General features: G+C 44.6%; 2 protein-coding genes across 3 annotated transcripts in view; both read right to left on the bottom strand.

Moving 5' to 3' along the window:
• Positions 1 to 19,262, bottom strand: part of LOC116788859 (maestro heat-like repeat-containing protein family member 6) — a 946,858-nt gene that overhangs the window by 167,766 nt on the left and 759,830 nt on the right. The gene's annotated exons all lie outside the window — the stretch shown is intronic.
• MAP4K5 (mitogen-activated protein kinase kinase kinase kinase 5) overlaps positions 1 to 19,262 on the bottom strand; it is a 57,751-nt gene that overhangs the window by 19,347 nt on the left and 19,142 nt on the right. For both annotated transcript variants that reach the window (XM_032692043.1, XM_032692044.1), the window contains exons 3-14: positions 17,513 to 17,570; positions 7,199 to 7,289; positions 5,993 to 6,057; positions 5,269 to 5,324; positions 4,575 to 4,622; positions 4,441 to 4,483; positions 3,431 to 3,503; positions 2,412 to 2,543; positions 1,724 to 1,786; positions 1,139 to 1,220; positions 461 to 577; positions 172 to 250 (exon numbers count right to left, since the gene is read on the bottom strand). In XM_032692043.1, coding sequence (XP_032547934.1) covers positions 172 to 250; positions 461 to 577; positions 1,139 to 1,220; positions 1,724 to 1,786; positions 2,412 to 2,543; positions 3,431 to 3,503; positions 4,441 to 4,483; positions 4,575 to 4,622; positions 5,269 to 5,324; positions 5,993 to 6,057; positions 7,199 to 7,289; positions 17,513 to 17,570 — 907 coding nt within the window. The remainder of the gene's footprint in view (positions 1 to 171; positions 251 to 460; positions 578 to 1,138; positions 1,221 to 1,723; positions 1,787 to 2,411; positions 2,544 to 3,430; positions 3,504 to 4,440; positions 4,484 to 4,574; positions 4,623 to 5,268; positions 5,325 to 5,992; positions 6,058 to 7,198; positions 7,290 to 17,512; positions 17,571 to 19,262) is intronic.

Raw genomic sequence — 19,262 nt, 5'->3', positions numbered from 1 at the left:
TATGATTGAAGATTCACACGCAGGCAGCTGTTTCTCCTGGGTTTGTTTTCCACATGGGAAGAGGTTTTGCAGAGCGCGCAACAGAAGGACGACGCCGACGTCCTCCAGAAGGATCCCCCCCAAAACCAGACATCCCCCCAAAAAAAGGGGAAAAGCCCCCCAGGAACTCACAGTTTATCTCTGACGCTGTCCTCTCTGCCCTGATGTTCCTGTTGGTGGAGCGGATGGTGTGGCGGATGACGGAGTGAGGCTGGGAATGGGAGAGGGGAGAAGAGTTGGAAACGCTTTTGGATCTCCACCGGCAACCGAACGCGCAAGGAGGAGGAGGAGGAGGAGGAGGAGGAGGAGGAGGAGGAGCAGCTGCTGCAGCCCCACGCTGTTCAAGCTGCAATCTCACCTTCCACAAAGCAAAGCAGGGCGTTTCAAGTGGAGTTTTACCTCAAACAGGGGATGTTCTCACCTCAAAATCATCATCGTCGACTTCGCTGTAGTGTGTGTGGTTGTCGGGGTTGTTGACTTTGTCCAGCAGCTCAACTGCCAAAGACCTTGACAGACCAGGCTGCCCCACAAAGCTATGCTGGAACCACAGAAAAGAACAGAAGAGAAGGTTGGAATATGCAATTAACAGGTAACTTTCATCAGCAGACATCAAATGTAGAATGTTACTGATTTTTTTCTGCTTTTTGGAGGCTCAACTATTATTTTAATAACTCCTTAATGGTTGGACTTTCCGACCCCTCCATAAACACCACACTCTGGGCCTCTTGTAAACTGCAAATTAAGCTCTGAGAAGAACAAATAATTACACTTTAACTTCATTTTTTACAGTCAAGTTTAGGAAAGCAGAGACCCATGAACAACTAAATTTTTGGGTGACAGGAAGGGTCAATGCCCACACAGGCACAAGGCTGAGACACCCACCTGAAGCACATTTCTGTACTTGTTCCTTCCAAAAATCCTCCACTGAACAAAATCCTGCCACTCCCTTACAGACCACCAACACCTCCCTCTTCTAGATTTCCCCACCCACATTTTAAAATTAAAGAAAATGGTTCCAGTTGGGTTTCCTATTGATCTGCTGCTCACTTTCAAGCAAGAGATCTCCTCCTGCTGTCACTAAATGTCCCAGATCACTTACAGAGAGGAGTCTGTCTGCTGTTGGCCTCTTCTTTGGATTTTTTGTAAGTGCTATTTTGACAAAATTATGGAATGTTGCTGACCTTAAAAGAAAAATGAGGGGTTATGTTTAATTTTTTCAATATTATTGATTTTAAGACACTAACTAAACAGATCACAACAGGGTGTGATAAATTAGAAAGTTGTCCAGGTACTTCATCTCAGGTTTGAATAATTACATTTCTAAATTAACAAATTAGGAAAAAAACCATTTGATTCATGGAGCTTGCATGGAAAACATTTTGGCACAGAAAACAAACCAAGCATAGCACCAGGAATTTATCACAGGCTAAAGAAACCACGAAAGGATGAAACCATTCCTATCAAGCAAATGCCCTGATAGGAATTAAGGAGAAAGGATAAAAATTATTTTCCTTCCTAGAACATACAAAGAGCCCCAAAGAAGGGCCCCTTCTTCACTAATGACAAATAGTTTTTTCCCATTATCTACAAAATCACAGAATCACAGAACAGTTTGGGTTGGGAGGGACCTTAGAGATCATCTTGTTCCAACAAAATACTGAACAAAGGAAAGAGTTCCACTTACCATTTTGCTTTTTCCTTTAGCTTTGGCGGCTGAAAATTACTTTTTGACATTAAAAAGAGAGCCCTGGAGGTAAAAAAAGAACGAGGTTATCATATGGTAAAGAAAATAATTAATTTCATCCTAGTATCTAAACACTTTAACATTTTATGGTGAGAAACACACTGGTGAAAATGAATTATAGTCTATGCTGTGTTAAAGGACAGATACAGTGAAGCTGTTGTTGATTTTCTTATCTTTAAATAAAATCTTTTAAGTGCCATAATCCTGCTAAACTTCAGGCTACAGCTTCTCCAGTGGTTTACTATCACTAGGAAATCTGTGCCTGTTCTTAATCAGATTCTTGATCATGGAATCCCAAAATGTTTTGGGCTGGAAGGGACCTTAAAGCCCATTTCATTCCAACCCCCTGCCATGGGCAGGGACACCTTCCACTAGCCCAGGTGACACTAAAATGTTGAAAATTTAGAACTTTTTGTTATAATTTCAATTCTAAATGTATGAGTTTTAGCTCCAGACTGATCCCTTAAAACCAGGCAGGGCTCACACAGGAGGGAGAGGTTTGATGAAGGAATCCCAGCCCTTGAGTTTCCAGCCCTTGAGCTACAGGGAAGGTTAAACTGAATCCCAACAGTTCCTGCTGGGATTGAAGAGGGTCCTGGAGACAAAAAACCCCCCCCAGGTCTCAAACCTCATGGGGTGGAGGTCGAACATGGGTGGCTGGAGCTCTGCCAGCTCGATGGCCGTGATCCCCACGGCCCAGATGTCGCACAGCTGGTTGTACCCGCCGTTCTTCTCCACCGCTGCCACCTCGGGGGCCATCCTAAAAAAAACCAAGGGCACCATCACTGAGAGCTCCAGGCCCTCTGAACACAACCCCCCATTCCCAAGAGTAGGTCAGGGAAGAGCCTGATGTCCACGGGAAGCATCAGGCCCTCTGAGCACAACCCCCCATTCCCAAGAGTAGGTCAGGGAAGAACTCGATGTCCTGGGAAGCACAGAATGGTTTTGGGAAGCACAGGGATGTCTTGCCCGAGGTCATGGGCTGCCAGGCAACACCAGGAATAGAACCAGGCCCATCACTCCTGGTGAAAGGCTTTAATGACCAGATAATCTTCCTGGCCACAGTCCTCCCTTCTCCAACAGGATAAGGACGGCAGCAGAACAATTCAAAGCCACTGTCTGGATGAAGCTGTTTGCAGAACAAGAACACACCCCCAGGCTCCTCCACTGCATCCCAGTGATGGCAAAACCCAGTTAAATTTGCATTTATAACCCAGCCCCAGATTTACAATGACCTGTTTGCATATTAAATGCTGCCTTGTGCAGGCATTAATCAGTAGAGATGATCAAGAGATAGCTGGAAAATCTGTTTTTCTGTCTGCACAGAAATCAGGAAGACACTGATTATTTTACTCATTGGGAGTGTAAATAAGAAAGAGAATAAAATAAGTGAGAAACTGAATAACCATTAGAAGAAAGGGAGAATATTCTGCATTAATAAACTTGGGAAAAACAGCAATCCTGCCTCAAACATCAGGTAGCAACAGATCAGCTCCAATCAGCGCTTCTCAGATTTTTGCCCTCTGGGCATTTTACTTGGAAGAAAGGGAATTTATGCAATTGCTGGGTATATGTGTGCGTATTTTATAATTTTTGGCATAAATACAAACTCAGCTTTGCATCACAACAGTCAAAGTGGTGTGTTACCAGTAAGGGGTGCCAATAAAGGATTTCCTCTTCGCAATGGTGGCTGTTATTTTTGCTGCTACCCCAAAGTCAGCTGGAAAATAAAACCATCAGAGACTTAGAAATCTCAGTTTAAGACCCCAATTCTACTGTATATGAAAGAACAATCATGTTTCTCATCCAAATTAAAAATTCCTTAAGGTAAACAGTTAAAGATTAATAATGAGATCATTAATGTCTTCACTGACATGATTTCAAATCACTTTTCTTTCTACATACAGCTCACTCGTGACCCTGTTCCTCTCCTAGACCATTTTTCCATCTCATAATATCATCCAAAATTTGTGGATATTCAATTTAAGAGGGAAAATGGCATCATGCTTTGGCAAAGGTACCTTTTGTGTGTTCTTATGGAGGAACTGTGATGGGCAATCTGTTCTCAGCCCTGGACACTCTGTCTATGGGCCAATAATACCTTGCCTTCAGAGCTGCAGAACATCAGGAGGTCTTGCAGAGCCAAAGATCATTTAAATCCTTTTTATTCTGATTGATTTGTAGCATGAAATCTGCAGGATAACTGTGGGAATATCTAACCAGCTCAGCAGGCCAAAGGGAGGTACCAGCGTGTAACCCAAGTTTAATTCATGCAGTGAAATCTCCTGTCAGTGCCAAGGTTTTATTCCTACTTTTTTCCACCTTTAAAAAGCTGCCTTTTCCCAACACAGCATTCCTGGCTCACCACAGGGGTGTAAAGGTGTTGAACTAATGCACAACCACCCCACTTCCAACACGGGACGCAGCGGGATGATGAGCATCCCGTGGCAGTTTTCATGGATACACACTTCCTGTCATCGCTTCCTATCATCATTTATTGCCCCAAATAATCATGGAATCATCTAGGTTGGAAAAGACCTTTAAATCATCGAGCTCAACCTTCCCCCCAGCACTGCCAAGGCCACCACTGACCCACGTCCCCAAGTGCCACATCCACAGGGCTTTGAAATCCATATTAAAAAATTCCAGCAACTCACCTAATTTGACATCCCCATGGTCTGTCAGGAGAATATTTGCACCCTAGAACACAATAAACAGAAAGTTACAGATCTTTTTCAGGAATATTTGTCCTGCACTAGAAAGTTTTAAGTGTCTCAAAGTCCCAAGTTACCTTTATGTCTCTGTGCATTTTGCCCTTCATATGCAAATAAGCAAGACCCTGGAAATAAAGAGACACAACAGGTTATTTTGGCATTTGTTAACACACAAAACCAGTCTCATTTAATAAATTTTAATACATATTATATAATATATACATTATAATATATACTATATATTTTATATATATAAGTATATTTTATTTGGAAGTGGAGTCATTTGAGATTTGCAGATAAGGGGCACCCTGGATTCTGTTCCTCATCTCCAATCAACATGTGAAGCCTCATTTAAAACAGTCATGGTGTAACATTTTCTTGGGTTTTTTAAATAAACCTTTACTAAAATTCTATTTTTGAAGTCCTGAAGGTTCCTTGAAGAAACAACCTGCCTGCACCTCCTTACCTTGTCTTCCTCCAGTTATCAGCAGTCACAAAAGACAATTTTATTTATCTGGTTGTAGTATTTTCCCTCCACACATCATTAAATTTATTACTACAGGGCAAGCATGAAGTTCAAAATTTAAGCAAATATTTGCACTACTTTAATAGAGTTTCTTGCTAATTTTTATTTACAGCATGAGAAATAACAGGTTACCCCAGGTTAATTGGTCTCTGCTTGATTCCCAACAGTTCTGGGAACTGAAATAATCTTCTTTATCTACTTTCATGGAATAAACACTTCATCATAAACCTGCACAAGCACAGTACCTGTAAAGTTTCTCTGCACACATATGCAATTTGTAACTCTGACAGAGGTCCTGTCACTGAAAATAAAGACAGAAGTGGGTAAGTTTGCAGCACATGTATTTATACTTAATATACAGCACACAAATAGCATTGTGAAGCAGCCAAAAAGTGCCACGTCCATGCAGAAGTTAAAGCCTGATTTTACAGGATCTGGGTTCTACACTGAGCTGAACAGAGGGGTTTGTTTGCCTGTTTTACAGAAAGGCTTTCTGTAAAAAATAAAACCAACCAAACAAACAGCACCATAACAGAAGACAATGCCCACAGTGAGAAGAAAACCTGTTTTCACAGAAATCTAATTATCATTTTACAAGAGACTTCGTAGTACTGGAATATCCTGTATTCTGAGGAGAGTAAAAATCAAAGTGACTTCTGCTAATATTTTAATATTAGAAATGGCAATGCTGTATTTTAGGGACTATCTGTGGGGCTTGGAATTGTTTTATTTGTACTAATGTGGTTGAATATCCAGTTCTGCTCCAAAATGACAGGTATTAGCCCAAAATGAGTCACCACATCTGAAAAGTGCTCTCAAAATCTGTCGAATGGTAGCTAAAAATCACTATTCACACCCCAAAAAAACCCCAGTGCAGTGCCTGGCCATTCCCTGTTAGTTTGTTATTTAATTTTCTTCTTTGCTTAAAGCTTCCAGAAGTTAAAAATGCTGAAATAAATGCCAAAGTACCGTGGTAAATATCCTGGAGGGATCCCCCACCGCAGTATTCCATGCATATCCACAGCTTCTCACGGCTGTCAAAGGAAAATGAAAACACAGGCATCAAAAGCTGATTGATTCGGATACAGAACAGAGATAAGCACCATTATTTAAATTATTTTCTATTGGTCTTGATCATTCTCTGTTAAAAACGCACATTCTGAGGCCTGATTAGCAGTTACACTGTTATTAATATAACTTCTCACTTTATTAATATAAATTACCATGTTGTTAATATAAATTACCACGTTATCAATATAAATTCTCACCTACCAAAATGAAAATTTTATGCCAGAACCCCTGAGAAGTCTTTAAATATTATCAGATCTAAAAGGTGGTGCTTTAACTCTACAATAAAATGGAGCAGAAACACCCGAGGTTTACCTGCTGCCAGCAAAATTAAAAGATAACACACTAAAGTGTTTCAGTCTTAAATTGAGATTGCCTAATTATATCTAAAAGAATTCATGCTCTCTAAAAGGAGGGTTTAGAAATTCAGCCATTTTATTCCATTTATTGAGTCCATTTGAGATGTACAAACTATTTAAATGCAGCCCTTCAAGAAATCTAAAGGCTGCAGAAAAAAAGACCAAAAAGTGGGCAAAGATGATTTATATTCCCACAGAGCCAACTGATAAATGGCAGAGTTCCACAGAAATGGAAAATATTCCCTGATTTTCTGCATAACAACGTGCAAGCTTGAGGATGCAGCCAGTTGGCACCACCTTGGTTCTGCCTCTGTTACACCAGAACTATGAAAAACGTTATTACCAGCACCTCAAATTGAGTGTTTTGCTCTTAAAAATCCCTGCCTGTGCCTTCATAGCCCAAAAAACTGTAATTAAATAAAATACCCAGAAGCAATTCTGCTCTAGAGAAATATATTGTATGGTTTTATGTTAGAACTGATGAATGCATGGGTAGGGTTGGACGTTGCAAGAGGCTCCAAGGGAAAAGTTTCTCGCTGTTCCTAAGTGATAAAAATATTCCAGCCTTTTGGCCAGCAGAGAAAACAAACTATTAGTCACTTTTGGTTTTCAAAGCCAACTTTAAAAAAAGCCCGAAGGGAATTCAATCTATGGAAGAACATTGAGAGAGGGGGCAAGGATTAAAACCACACCGAGAGCTGTTTAGGGGAGAACCAGGAGAAATGTTGGAGTAAAAAGCGGGATTTACCTGAGATAGCTCCCGAAATAGGCGACTATGTTGCAATGTTTGCATTCCTTGACCATATATATTTCTTGCTGTATCAGTGAAAAGTCATCCCCTGAAAAACAGGAAGCAGCCAGGGTTACATCACACGGGGCCGAACGCTCGGAGAGGCCTGGAGGGATGCACGCAACTCGGGGAAAACATGGACTGGGCTGGATCGTGGCTAAGCCCTTCTGAGCACGTCAGCCTTTCATCCACCACCCTCTCAGCCTGAATCCTTTACTCCATCCTTTTATGAGGCACAAATATTTCCCGAAGATCAACAGAGAAGGGCTGGCCTGGTGGCCTGAACACGATCCATCAGTTCAGACAGCTCGGCACGCACGGAGAGCGTTGGGAAAGAAGGAAAGGGATCCCATGGAGGGATGGGAGCACATGAGGAACCTTGGAGCAGCCCCTGTGTAGCCACCAGAGAGTCCCAGCTGGAGCTGATCCAGCTTTACCAGGCCACGGTGCTCACAGCACAAGGGTCCCAACAACAAGAGGAAGGATTGCTGGAACCTAATTCCAGAGCCTCCTGCCTGGAACGAGGAGAGCTCACATTCCACAGGCTTGTTATTAAAAAGTGTTTAATTCCCAAACCACTGGGATGGAGCAGATGGCCTGGACACCCACTCAGCTGACTCAGAGCAGGAGCACAGAGTCCCCAGCACGGACTGTGCCTGGTTGTGAGCGTGGTTTGGGATGAGGACACCTACACCAGCACGCTGGTACATCCTAAATATCCTCTGGGGGAAAAAAAAAATCTACTGAAAAGGAAGTAATAATGTTTTAGGTGCAATTTATAGTTATAACAATATGTTTATATTGATATTAAACGGATAGAAGGGGATGTTCTCCACAGAATCTACAGCTCAAACCCCACAGCTCTGCCTCCATATTTTGTATGTTATTACTTTTATTCTTCCTTTGGACAAAGGGGAATGGCTTTAAGCTGAAGGAGGGGAGATTTAGGTGGGATATTGGGAAGGAATTCCTGGCTGGGAGGGTGGTGAGGCCCTGGCACAGGTTGCCCAGAGAAGTTGTGGCTGCCCCTGGATCCCTGGAAGTGTCCAAGGCCAGGCTGGATGAGGCTTGGAGCAACCTGGGATAGTGGAAGGTGTCCCTGCCCAGACAGGGGATGAGACTGGCTGAGCTTTAAGGTCCCTTCCAACCCAAACCATTCCCTGAAAACTGTAACAGCTTGCAAGACACAAAAGACTAGAATTTAACTAAAGATTTTATGTTTTAGATAAAATTCTGTTACAGACGATGTGGGAGCTGCCACGAAGGAAGAAATTGCTTTGGGTATTTTATTTCTGCTTAAAGTTTCCCAAGTAAAATTCTCTCACACTATTAAAGTCAGGGATGTCCAACCCAGAAAAGATGAACTGCTTTGTCCTGTTCCCTTTAATTTAGATGGTTTTGACAAGTCCAAGAGGACTCAAGCACTGCTGTAAACTGAATTCTTCTTGTGTTTATTTAAGTAACAGCATAGCTAATATTTTTTAATAACCTCTTTTAAAATAGATGTTTATATTTGCTGTGCTTTGAAGCAGCTTCCCTGAGCAATGGTGCTGCTGGCAAAAGAAGTGCCAATAACAGAAATGATCAAAACCTTTATGTCTCAGTGATTGCCAGCCTTTTATTTAAGAAAACAACCATGAAATATGAAGGTAGAAGGGAACACACTTCCATGAATCCATCCCTGACCCATTTCAGTAAATCCTCAAGGGCTTCTTGAAGTTGAATTATGTGGAGAAACACTTCACTGGGGCAGGAAAACATTAGCAGAAGAGTTTCAAATGTCAAGAGGCTTTTTATAAACACCAGTAGTATTTTTTTAAATAATGAAAAAGAGAAAAGGCAACAGAACTTCTATAAATTTAGCACAGGTTTCACACTGTGCTTGGTTTAGGGGTTACCTTGCAGCTACAACTTTTCCTGAATTCACAAGTCCTGCTTATAAATTATCACTATGAACAAGGGATTTTTGAGTTTAGAGAATCATGGAATGGTTTGGGTTGGAAGGGACCTTAAAACACATCCAGTTCCAACCCCCTGCCATGGGCAGGGACACCTTCCACTAGCCCAGGTTGCTCCAAGCCCCATCCAACCTGGCCTTGGACACTTCCAGGGATCCAGGGGCAGCCACAGCTTCTCTGGGCAACCTGTGCCAGGGCCTCCCCACCCTCCCAGCCAAGAATTCCTTCCCAATATCCCTTGTCCCTCTTGTCCTGTCACTACCTGCCTGTAAAAAAAGTCCCTCTCCCTCCTTTTTATAAACCCCTTTGAGTTTAAATCTGATGGATTCATTCCTCCCATTTCCCCAACAAACTTCCTAAGGGAAGTTGTTGGAATTCTCACAGGGAACAACTGGGGCATTTTCAAACCACACAAGTATTTTCAAGGAAGTCAAATCAAAGCAGTTTTGAAGGAAAATCCTCTCATCCCACACGGAAAAAAGGTTCTGTCTCTCTGCAACTAACTGTCAAAGGGTTCAGAGGATCCAATGCCAAATCCCCATGGCCTCTTCAAATCACAGAATCCTTTGGAAACATCAGAATCCTGGCACATGTGGAAAAAAAAAAGCATCCCCGTAACAGCAAAACCTTGCAGGCAGCAGCTGGAATTGCCCATGGATAGCACATGGATGGGGCTTCTGAGTGTGGAGCAACAGCCAAGCCAGTTCTAGAAACCATGACTAATGAGGAAAAATTGAAGGAAATACAGGGATTTGGGCAAGAAAAAGGCTGTGAGTGAAAAGATAACAACCTTCAGGCACACAAAAGGCAGCAGGGAAAGGGGGAGAAGGGATAATCTGTGTCCAGTTTTATAACAGAACACTTAGCAGAGGGCTTAAATTGCCTTAACCTACATTCTCTGTATAGATGAAAAGCTCTTCCTACTGGAATGATATCACAGCACTGAATGTGAATGGATAGGAAGCTGTGAAAATTCTCACAGGTGAAATAAAAAATGAAGAAAACACTGAACAAGAACCGACCAGGATTGACTTGGAATGATCCTGCCTGTAGTGGAGGGAGACAGCAAAGATGATCCCTTGATTTGCAACTAATAAATGAAGAATTCATGCAAGAAATGAGGGTTAACCTACAGAAAAAGGGGGGAAAATAGAATTTGGAAGAGGAAAGGGCTGAATACAGACAGGGAGCTGATAGAGAAGTGGCAAAGAGATGGAAAGAAGAGAAGTATCTGTGAGAAAAGTTTGGCTAAAATATGTAGGAAATGATTGTGAAAGATCAGACACAGAGATAGGAGAGAAGATGTATAGTCACTCAAAGAGGACAAGAATGAATACAAAACAAAGGAATTCAGAGTTTCCAGGCAGCTGGAGTATTAATCTTGGCAGGAGACGCTGGAATAGGGCAAAAATGAAATATCCTTGGATAGCAGGGGAAAAAACCCAGACAGAATTGGTAGAAAATACTTCATTGAGAGGGAGACAGCGAGGTAAAAAGAATTAGACCAAAGGTGACAAAACATCCACACAAAGAGCTTTTCATCTGGTTTAGTCATCGATGGCTTGATGCTAAACAACACGGAATTGGGAAAATGCCGTTTTTGCTGCTCACGTGTTTGCCGTCATGGGATGTGCGGCGCGCTGAGCAGGAACGTGGAGCAGGGAGCTGCTCGAGGCCCACGAGCAGCAGTGACTCACTGCAGCCTCTGTTATTATGTAATTTTACCTCTGCAGAGACACAAGGACACAACTCGGACACACAATGGAATATTCTCCTCGGACCGCGGCCGCTCCGCTTGGCACAACCAGCCGCTTGTTCTCCAGCACAGCTGGCGGGGAGGACCCTGCTGAAGCCCACTGTGGGGTGTGAGCACAGCCCTTCCCACAGGCCAAGCAAGGTAAGGCCTGGGAAATTCAGGATGAATCCCTATTTAAATGGGAGATCAGGGAGAAAACTGATGGCACGTCAACAGCAGCTTGCAGACAACGTCTCACTTGTGGGAGAGGCTGAGAGAGCTGGGGGGGTTCACCTGGAAAAGAGAAGGCTCCAGGGAGACCTGAGAGCCCCTTCCAGGGCCTAAAGGGGTTCCAGGAGAGCTGGAGAGGGACGTTGGACAAGAGCCTGGAGGGACAGGACAAGGGGGAATGGCTTCCCACTGCCAGAGTTCAGGGTTAGGTTAGATATGATGAAGGAGAAGCTGAAGGAGAGTAGACTTAGACTGGATATTGGGAAGGAATTCTTGGCTGGGAGGGTGGTGAGGCCCTGGCACAGGTTGCCCAGAGAAGGGGTGGCTGCCCCTGGATCCCTGGAAGTGTCCAAGGCCAGGTTGGACAGGGCTTGGAGCAACCTGGGCTAGTGGAAGTTGTCCCTGCCCATGGCGGGAGGTGGAACGAACTGGGCTTTAAGGTCCCTTTCAACCCAAATCATTCTGGGATTCTATGATTCTATGTGGAATTGGAATGTAGATATCCTGCCAAGATTTCCTAGATCTAGAGCACATGTCATTCTTGAGTTGGCACTTGGAATTTTTAATTCTTGGCACTTGGGATTTTTAACACTATAATTAACAGTTGTTATTTAAAAGTGGCATAACATTTAACAACAGGACCAGGTGGACACTGCTGTGCAGGACACTGAAGGACACAGAACAGGGTCCTCTGCTGGGACCATTCCTCCAACAGTTCTTACTTCAGCAACCTGAGTTCCCAAACAAGGGGGAGGAAAACCCATGGGAACGACAACTCTTCACCCCACTCCAAACACTCCCCAGCCAGGCAACATCCTCAGGCCATCAGCTCCTCTGTGCCGACTTCCAGACATCCCCATGCTCACCAGTTCCCAATCACTCCCTCCAAACCCCTCTCCTGAACCTCAAGAGGGTTCAGGCTCTGCTGATGAAAAGGATGCCTTTCCCAAAATGCAGGATCCGAGCTGCTTTATCCGTACTGCTTTTCACAGGACTCATGGAAACCTGCAGTCCCACAGAAAGAATTTAAATTCCCCAAACTCGAAACTCAGAAACTCGATTCCAAGCAGGAAACAGCTATTTGGAAACAATGATGTTTCCACCAGCAAATTTTCCTGCTAGGCAAGTAGCTGCCAACTCCTAACCACTGATGGTCCTCATTATCTCTCCACTGATATAAAATATTCCCGATGGTGACGCTGCCACAGCAGCACGAGCTCCACAGCAAGTGACACACGAGAGTTTGGAAGGAGTATCCAGCACCAGAACAATTTCCCTGTGGATTTCCTCTTCTGCTCAATCTATATTGCCCAGAGAAGCCGTGGCTGCCCCATCCTACTGGAACTGTTCAAGGTCAGGCTGGACAGGGCTTGGAGAAACCTGGGATACTGGAAGGTGTCACACTCGGCATTGCCTTCCAATTAAAATGTGTGAACTTCCAGCTTCTTTCCTACTCAGTGCACCTCCTTTTCCCACCACAACCCCTTCTGCTGACCCTCTCCATCCAAGAAAGTCTGTGTTTTAAGTGAAAACTTAAGTTTTAAGTGAAGCTTTAAATGAAAACTTGAAACTGGAAGTGTGAACCCCCCCCCCCCCCCCGGATCCACACATTTCTTAACAATACTGGATTATAAATTCACTGTAAGGATGAAAAGTAAAATTAGCCCATATTTCAACAAGTTAAATGGCATGAAAATGCTGGGCATTCTAGATCCAAAGACCAGGCTGCCTCTGCTTTGCTCTGTGTCTGCTCCAAAGGCTCCACAGGACATGGCACAACACAACCAGGACGTGTCCAGGCTTTAATGGCTCTGGCACACTTGGAACTTCAGGAATTCATCCCAAGACACGATCCCAAGCTCAACCAGGTCACACAGCCCAAGGCAGAGAAGGTGTGTGTGGTACTGAGAACTTATTTTCATATTTCTTCAGCTCCAGGTGCTGCCAACAACGGTTCAAGCCCAGTAGGATTAGTTTAAATCAGCCTCAGGCTTGTTCTTCTCCATAGCTCATGTCATCTTTAGAGAATTTATTATATGGAGAACGAGGCTGCATTGCTTCAGTGCCCTTTTCAGTCCCCAAAACACCATGGACTGATTTGTGGTCCAGAGGGGCCAGACCCCCATCCCAGCCTGAACCAGCCCCATGGCCATGATTCCTGTGTGGAATATGATCTTCCTGATCTAAACCAGGGGATACAACACACACATAATGAACCAGACCTGCCTCTGAATTGCTGAGCACAGCACACACCTTTGGAACTATTTGTACAGTTCCACCTCCAGCTTAAGATCCAGCCTGAAACAGGCAATTAATTGGCTACTTTCTGGGATCTCACATGGAAAATGCAAACACTGGACCAAATAAAAACCAGCAATGAGATTTTTCCGCGACCTTGCAGAAAGTTCAGAGCAAGATTTCCACCAGCCCTCTGAGTGTCAGAGGTCTCTGAGGGCACCATTTATCACTACAGCAGAATTTAAAACAGACATTAGTACATTTTAAACTATTTTATTTATTAAATTTTCCCAGGGAGAAAGTTCTGTGGCAGAAAACTCCACTGGCAAAGGAGTTACCTCTTTGTATTGACCCCCCCTCTCGATTCATCTGCTAAACCCATAGATGGAAGTGGCTTTAGTGTTTCAGACAGTTTTGGCTTCTCTGCTGCTGAGTACAGTTGGATTAGTTTCTGAAATAGAATTGGCTCCCAAATTATTTGAAGCATTTGTGCTCAGGGAATGCTGGGAAATGTCATTAGCGTGCCATAATACTTTTGTCTAATGCTCTCCAAGTCTATGCCAAAATAAAAAAGGGGAAAAACAGTGTCTATTTTGACTCCAGCAGCACAGCTTAAGTACTGTGGGAGCAGATCTCGAGCACTGCCTCGAATTCAAATGAATTAATGACAGCAAACTTTAAGCTGAGTTTATTTCCTTTGTCTGGAGAAGAGGCAAAGGTAATAGCTGATGAAATAAAATACAGATTTATGTTGGGGTCTTGCTAAGTTGGAGTCTCTTTGTCTACTCATTGCCTGCAGTAGATGAGGGAGGAAGAGGAACAACCCCCCTGCCATGTCAGCAATTTTCTGAGTCTCCCCAAATCCTGTCATTTACTGCGTGCAGTTCCTTCAGCTTTCATTCAACACATTCCTCACCTCCTCTGGGGCACTCTCTGCTTCAGAGGCTTTTGTCTTCTGCTCCCAATTCCCCTGTTTATGTATTAATCAAGTGCTGAGTTTGGAGCTCTAACTTTTCCATCTGCTAATTAATTCCCATGCACGAGCCACCTCCTCCTCCAGCCCAGAAGATGCTGTACTCACAAGCCTATTTCCCTGGTGACTAAATCAGGAAATTTATTACCAATCTTTTTCTAGTTGTGCCCTGTGGTCTGACAGGAGCTTATGCCAGTGTTCCAAGGGGCTGCCATTCCCAGGAAACCACCACAGCCACCTCCAACAGCTTCTAACACCAGCCTGCTCCAGGAATTGATGGTGGTCTGCAAGTACAATCCTACAAAACTATTCAAATCCCTTAAAAATTAGTCAGAACACTGAAGTGTGGAGCAGCTGACTATTTATTTCTTTAAAAATCCAGGATATTTTCAATATGTAGACATCCCAGACAACTAAAAAGGAGTAAATAAGTAAACAAATGCTGTGAGCCCTCCTTCAAAACAAACCAAACACCCAACAAGACTCTGCCAAGAGGCTGTGGGTGTACATGCTATGGATGGAGATCAGGTTGGCAATGTTTAAAAGAAGACGTATTAAAAAAAAAAACCAACAGAACAAACCAGAAGAAATCGCTTCCCTGTGGTGAGTCAGACCAACATAATTAAACATAAGCCATGGTCATCAGTGCTAATTAAAACGGGGTTCTCAGAGGGGTGACTTTGGGCCAGATCCTTGCATTTCTCTCTTCAGTGCTTGAGCAGCACTGAGCAGAGGCAGGGGCTGCTCAGCCTCCAACAAATCCCGCTCTTCCCTCAGCTTGAACCACAGAGGATTTGGCCTCTGCTTCAGTTCAATTTTCAAAACAAAAGCAGATACACTTCACTGGGAGCAGGTGCAGAGACATTAACGCTGGAGGAAGCCTCTCCCTGCCTTAGCAATGGGTTAATATTGTCCTTTTTCTGTCACCAAAGCACCGTTCTGCCCCATCACAGACCTGCTGGGGACAGTGGTTTGCTCCCCCCTCGGCCCCACTGCCCCCAGCTCTGGCCACAGCATTTCCCACAGGGGCTGAGGGATCCCTGCTGTGGTTCCCACTGCATTTCCAGTGCCCAACTAGCCTCATCAATGCAATCCACTTAATAAACCCAGCCCTGGTTTGCCAAGGGAAGGTGAGCAGCCACAGCCACCCAAAATCAGTGGGTTTCGCTTCTCCCCTTAGTCTCCCCATGTTTCTTCTACCTCCAGCCTTCAAAACCATCTCTTTTTCTGCACAGAACCAACCAGAAATAAAAATTAACCCTGCATTGTAGAGTCCCTTCAGCCCTGCATCCCATCTCCAGCAGAGGCTTTAAAATCAGACCACACAGGGATACCCCCAAACACCCTCCCCGTCTCCAGAGATTTACAGCTCAGAAAAACCTCTCAGTCATAGCTGGGATCTTTGTATTTAAGTCTTTCATGTCCTTTTCTCTCACACAAATTCGTGCAGTTGCTTTTTGCACCTATGTAAACACAGCTTAACACAATGAGGAGATTTATAGATGTTGTAGAGAAAACCACATTTCCTCGTTGCTCGGAGCCTGCCGCCCACTCACTGCCTCCAAACCCGCTGCCAGCTCAGTCCCCTCACCTGCTTCCCCCTAAATACACATCCAGGTCCAAGGAAAGCACTGGGATGGGGATGGGGTGAAGCACACAGGGCCCAGAGAACCACCCTGCAGTGCTGTGCACTGCCTTTCAGATCCTAAAAGCAATTCCCAAACAAGAGGAAAACCCGCATTGCACATGGCATCAAATCATCACAGGGCCACAGAGTGTCCTGCTCCAAAGAGGTATCACCTCAGGACATCAAAAGGACATCCTCATGTCCTTTCAAACATGGAAAGGATCACTGAAGGAGTCAAAATGGCTTGTGGGGATCATGCTGGTGGGAATTATGGCCGTGCCTGAGGACCTTGCTGGCTCTAGAGGATGAGAGTGGCAACAGAAGCAGTGGCACCACCTGCATGGCCTGGCTGCTCTTTGCTTCTTTATCTGCACTGGTAAGGAAAATAAGAGCTAAAGGATCAAGCTGAGCCTTTCTCTTCATTTATTCACTGGAATGTTTCAAATTTTTCCAGCTGAAAAAGATGTCAGATTTCAGGAATGTTTGGCTGTTACAAAGATGCAGGTCAGAAGGGAAAGCAAGACCCCCTGAGGAGAGAGACCCAACTTCATCTCAACTGTGTGAGAGGCTGGGAGAGCTGGGGGTGTTCATTTAGAGAAAAGAAGGCTCCAGGGAGACCTGAGAGCCCCTTCTAGAGCCTAAAGGGGCTCCAGGAGAGCTGGAGAGGGACTTGGGACAAGGGATATTGAGAAGGAATTCCTGGCTGTGAGGGTAGGGAGGCCCTGGCACAGGTTGCCCAGAGGAGCTGTGGCTGCCCCTGGATCCCTGGAAGTGTCCAAGGCCAGGTTGGATGGAACTTGGAGCAGCCTGGGATAGTGGAAGGTGTCCCTGCCCATGGCAGGGGGTGGAATGAGATGGGCTTTAACATCCTTTCCAACCCAAACCATTCTGGGGTTGTCTCATTTCCACTCAGGACACTTTCTGATTGCAACTCTCTGTGCAGGCCTCAGATGAGGCTTCAGCTCAGCAAATCTCCTGCAGCAAGTGAGCTTCTCCTGCATCTCCTGCTTTTATGTGGAGTGGCAGAAAGTCCATGGGAAAATGGGAGTACAAGGAGCCACCTTCCTCCCTCAGCACAGGTCAGAGAAAAGATGACACACGAAAAAGCACAGGGCTCTGTTTTAACCAGTGCACCTTTGGTGGGAATTAACATCACAGCCTGATCCCTTCCCCCTCTCAATTCCCACAGCCTCCCACCTCCCCACTGTCTCAGAGCTCACAATTTACCATCTGTCCTTGATCTTTTCTTTGTACTGAAAACGTGTGGTAACTGCAACATCTTTGCACGCAACAAATGATAAGGGAGATAAGAGCAAACAAGGAAATAGTGAGCAGGACACAGCCAAAAGCAGTGGCACATCCTGTAGTGCTTCCTGTCATCTAACCACTGAAACGACACAAAAAAATACCCAAACACTTCTTTTGTCCAGAACTTCACAGTGTGTGAAAATAAACACCTGGAAAAAATGAAAATGCAATTCAAAAACACAGGAAAGAATGTAAAACTTACCAGGCTCTAACTTGATTATTTTTACAGCAGCCAGTTCTCCTGTATGAAGATTTCTAGCCTGAAACAAGAGAGTTAAGACATATTTAATTAAATTATCCTGCAAAGGCACCTCACAGAGTCTTGCAAACTGTGCAAAGATAAACTACGATGTGTGTTACAAATACGATGCAAAGCTGAGAGTGACCTGAGTGAGGATTATCTGGGTTGAAAATCAGCACAGCATCAGCCTAGCTGGAATTGTGAAATGTTCCTGGCAGTTCTGTTGGAGACTTTAAGGCAACTACCAGCAAATCACAGAATTTAGGTTGGAAAAGACCTCCAAGGTCATCGAGTCCAAGCTGTGATTCCAGCCCGGAGCACTGAGTGTCACGTCCGGTTGTTCCTTGGACACCTCCAGGGATGGGGACTCCACCACCTCCCTGGGCGGCCCCTAACAATGTTTAATAACTTTTCCTGTGAAGCAATTCCTCCTGATGTCCAACCTGAACCTGAAAAGGAGAGTTCATGCCTCTCAAACACCACTTTTAAGGGAGGTTTCTGCCGTGATGCACCGCGGGCTGTCAGAGCGCGGAGCACACGGAGCTCAGCCACCCATCTCATGGTGCTAAAACCTCAGGGTGCACCGAAAGTGGAACTGAGAGGTGCAGGGGCAGGGGGAGGCACTGCAGAAGCAGCTTGAACAAGTCACAGCTCTTTGTCAACAACTTAATTCTGAAAACCAACTCCTTCCACCAGCCCTCGCTTCCCACGATCCTCGGGAAGAAGGAGAAGGGGTAGGGAGATCCAGATAAGCCTTTACAGAAGTGCCCTCTCTGGATATGCTCCAAAATTCACACTGAGAATTCAGCACTGGAGGAGGATGTCACAGAAAAGTCAGACACAGAAAGTTTTAGAAGGGGATTTCATTAACACTTTTAACCATAACAACACGACCTAAATCACTCAGGCACCATCACCAGAGCTAAACTCTAAAATTTTGGACACACAACGTGATTCAGTCAGGCACTGTGGCATTCATTCTCCTTCTGCTGATCACCCAAAAGTTACAGGAGTCCAAACCCAATTGATTCATTCCTACCCTAACAAACATGGAGAGTCTGCTTCAGAAGTGGATTACAGAAAACGGAGGGAAAACCAGGTGAAATCAATTTGGGCAATACTTTAGAGGAGGATGTAAAGCAAATCTGACCCTGTGAAGGGAGTCATTACAGAACAAAACACTCTTCTCCTGTGGATGGATAAGTCTTAACAACAGGTAAAGCAAGAACCCAAAGGGTGAACCCCTCAGTTTTATCAAAACTTATCAAGCTTCCAAATAGGGAAAGGCTTTCCAGCCAGGAAAAAAAACACAACAAAACCAAACCAAAAAAACCACCCCAACAATCACTGGCCTTTCAAAGCCCTGCAGTGCTCGGACGTGAGGTGGGTGTCAAACGCAGGCCAAGGGCACAAATATGACTCAGCTTGAGGTCAGAGAGAACCTGAACAACTGTACAGTGGAACCAAACCTCTGAAGGCCAAATCACTGAAGCAGATTGCCATCTGCAAACCACAAAGGAAACATTCACCACTTCTTAAAGTACCTTCCTACCACAGCGAAATCCTTGGTGTCCTTCAGCATCCAGAAGGAGAATGCATCCCAGCACGGATAAAGGATTCAGACCTCTTTGCTCCTGTTACACCCAATGATACTGTTGGGAAACATGGATGTTCCCATCAGGGACACACACCCTGCCTTGGTGAAGGCCAG

This window comes from Chiroxiphia lanceolata, chromosome 6 (genome assembly GCF_009829145.1).
Source record: "Chiroxiphia lanceolata isolate bChiLan1 chromosome 6, bChiLan1.pri, whole genome shotgun sequence".
Classification (NCBI taxonomy): domain Eukaryota; kingdom Metazoa; phylum Chordata; class Aves; order Passeriformes; family Pipridae; genus Chiroxiphia; species Chiroxiphia lanceolata.
The sequence above is the reverse complement of the archived record's forward strand: the minus strand, read 5'-3'. Positions and strand labels throughout refer to the sequence as shown.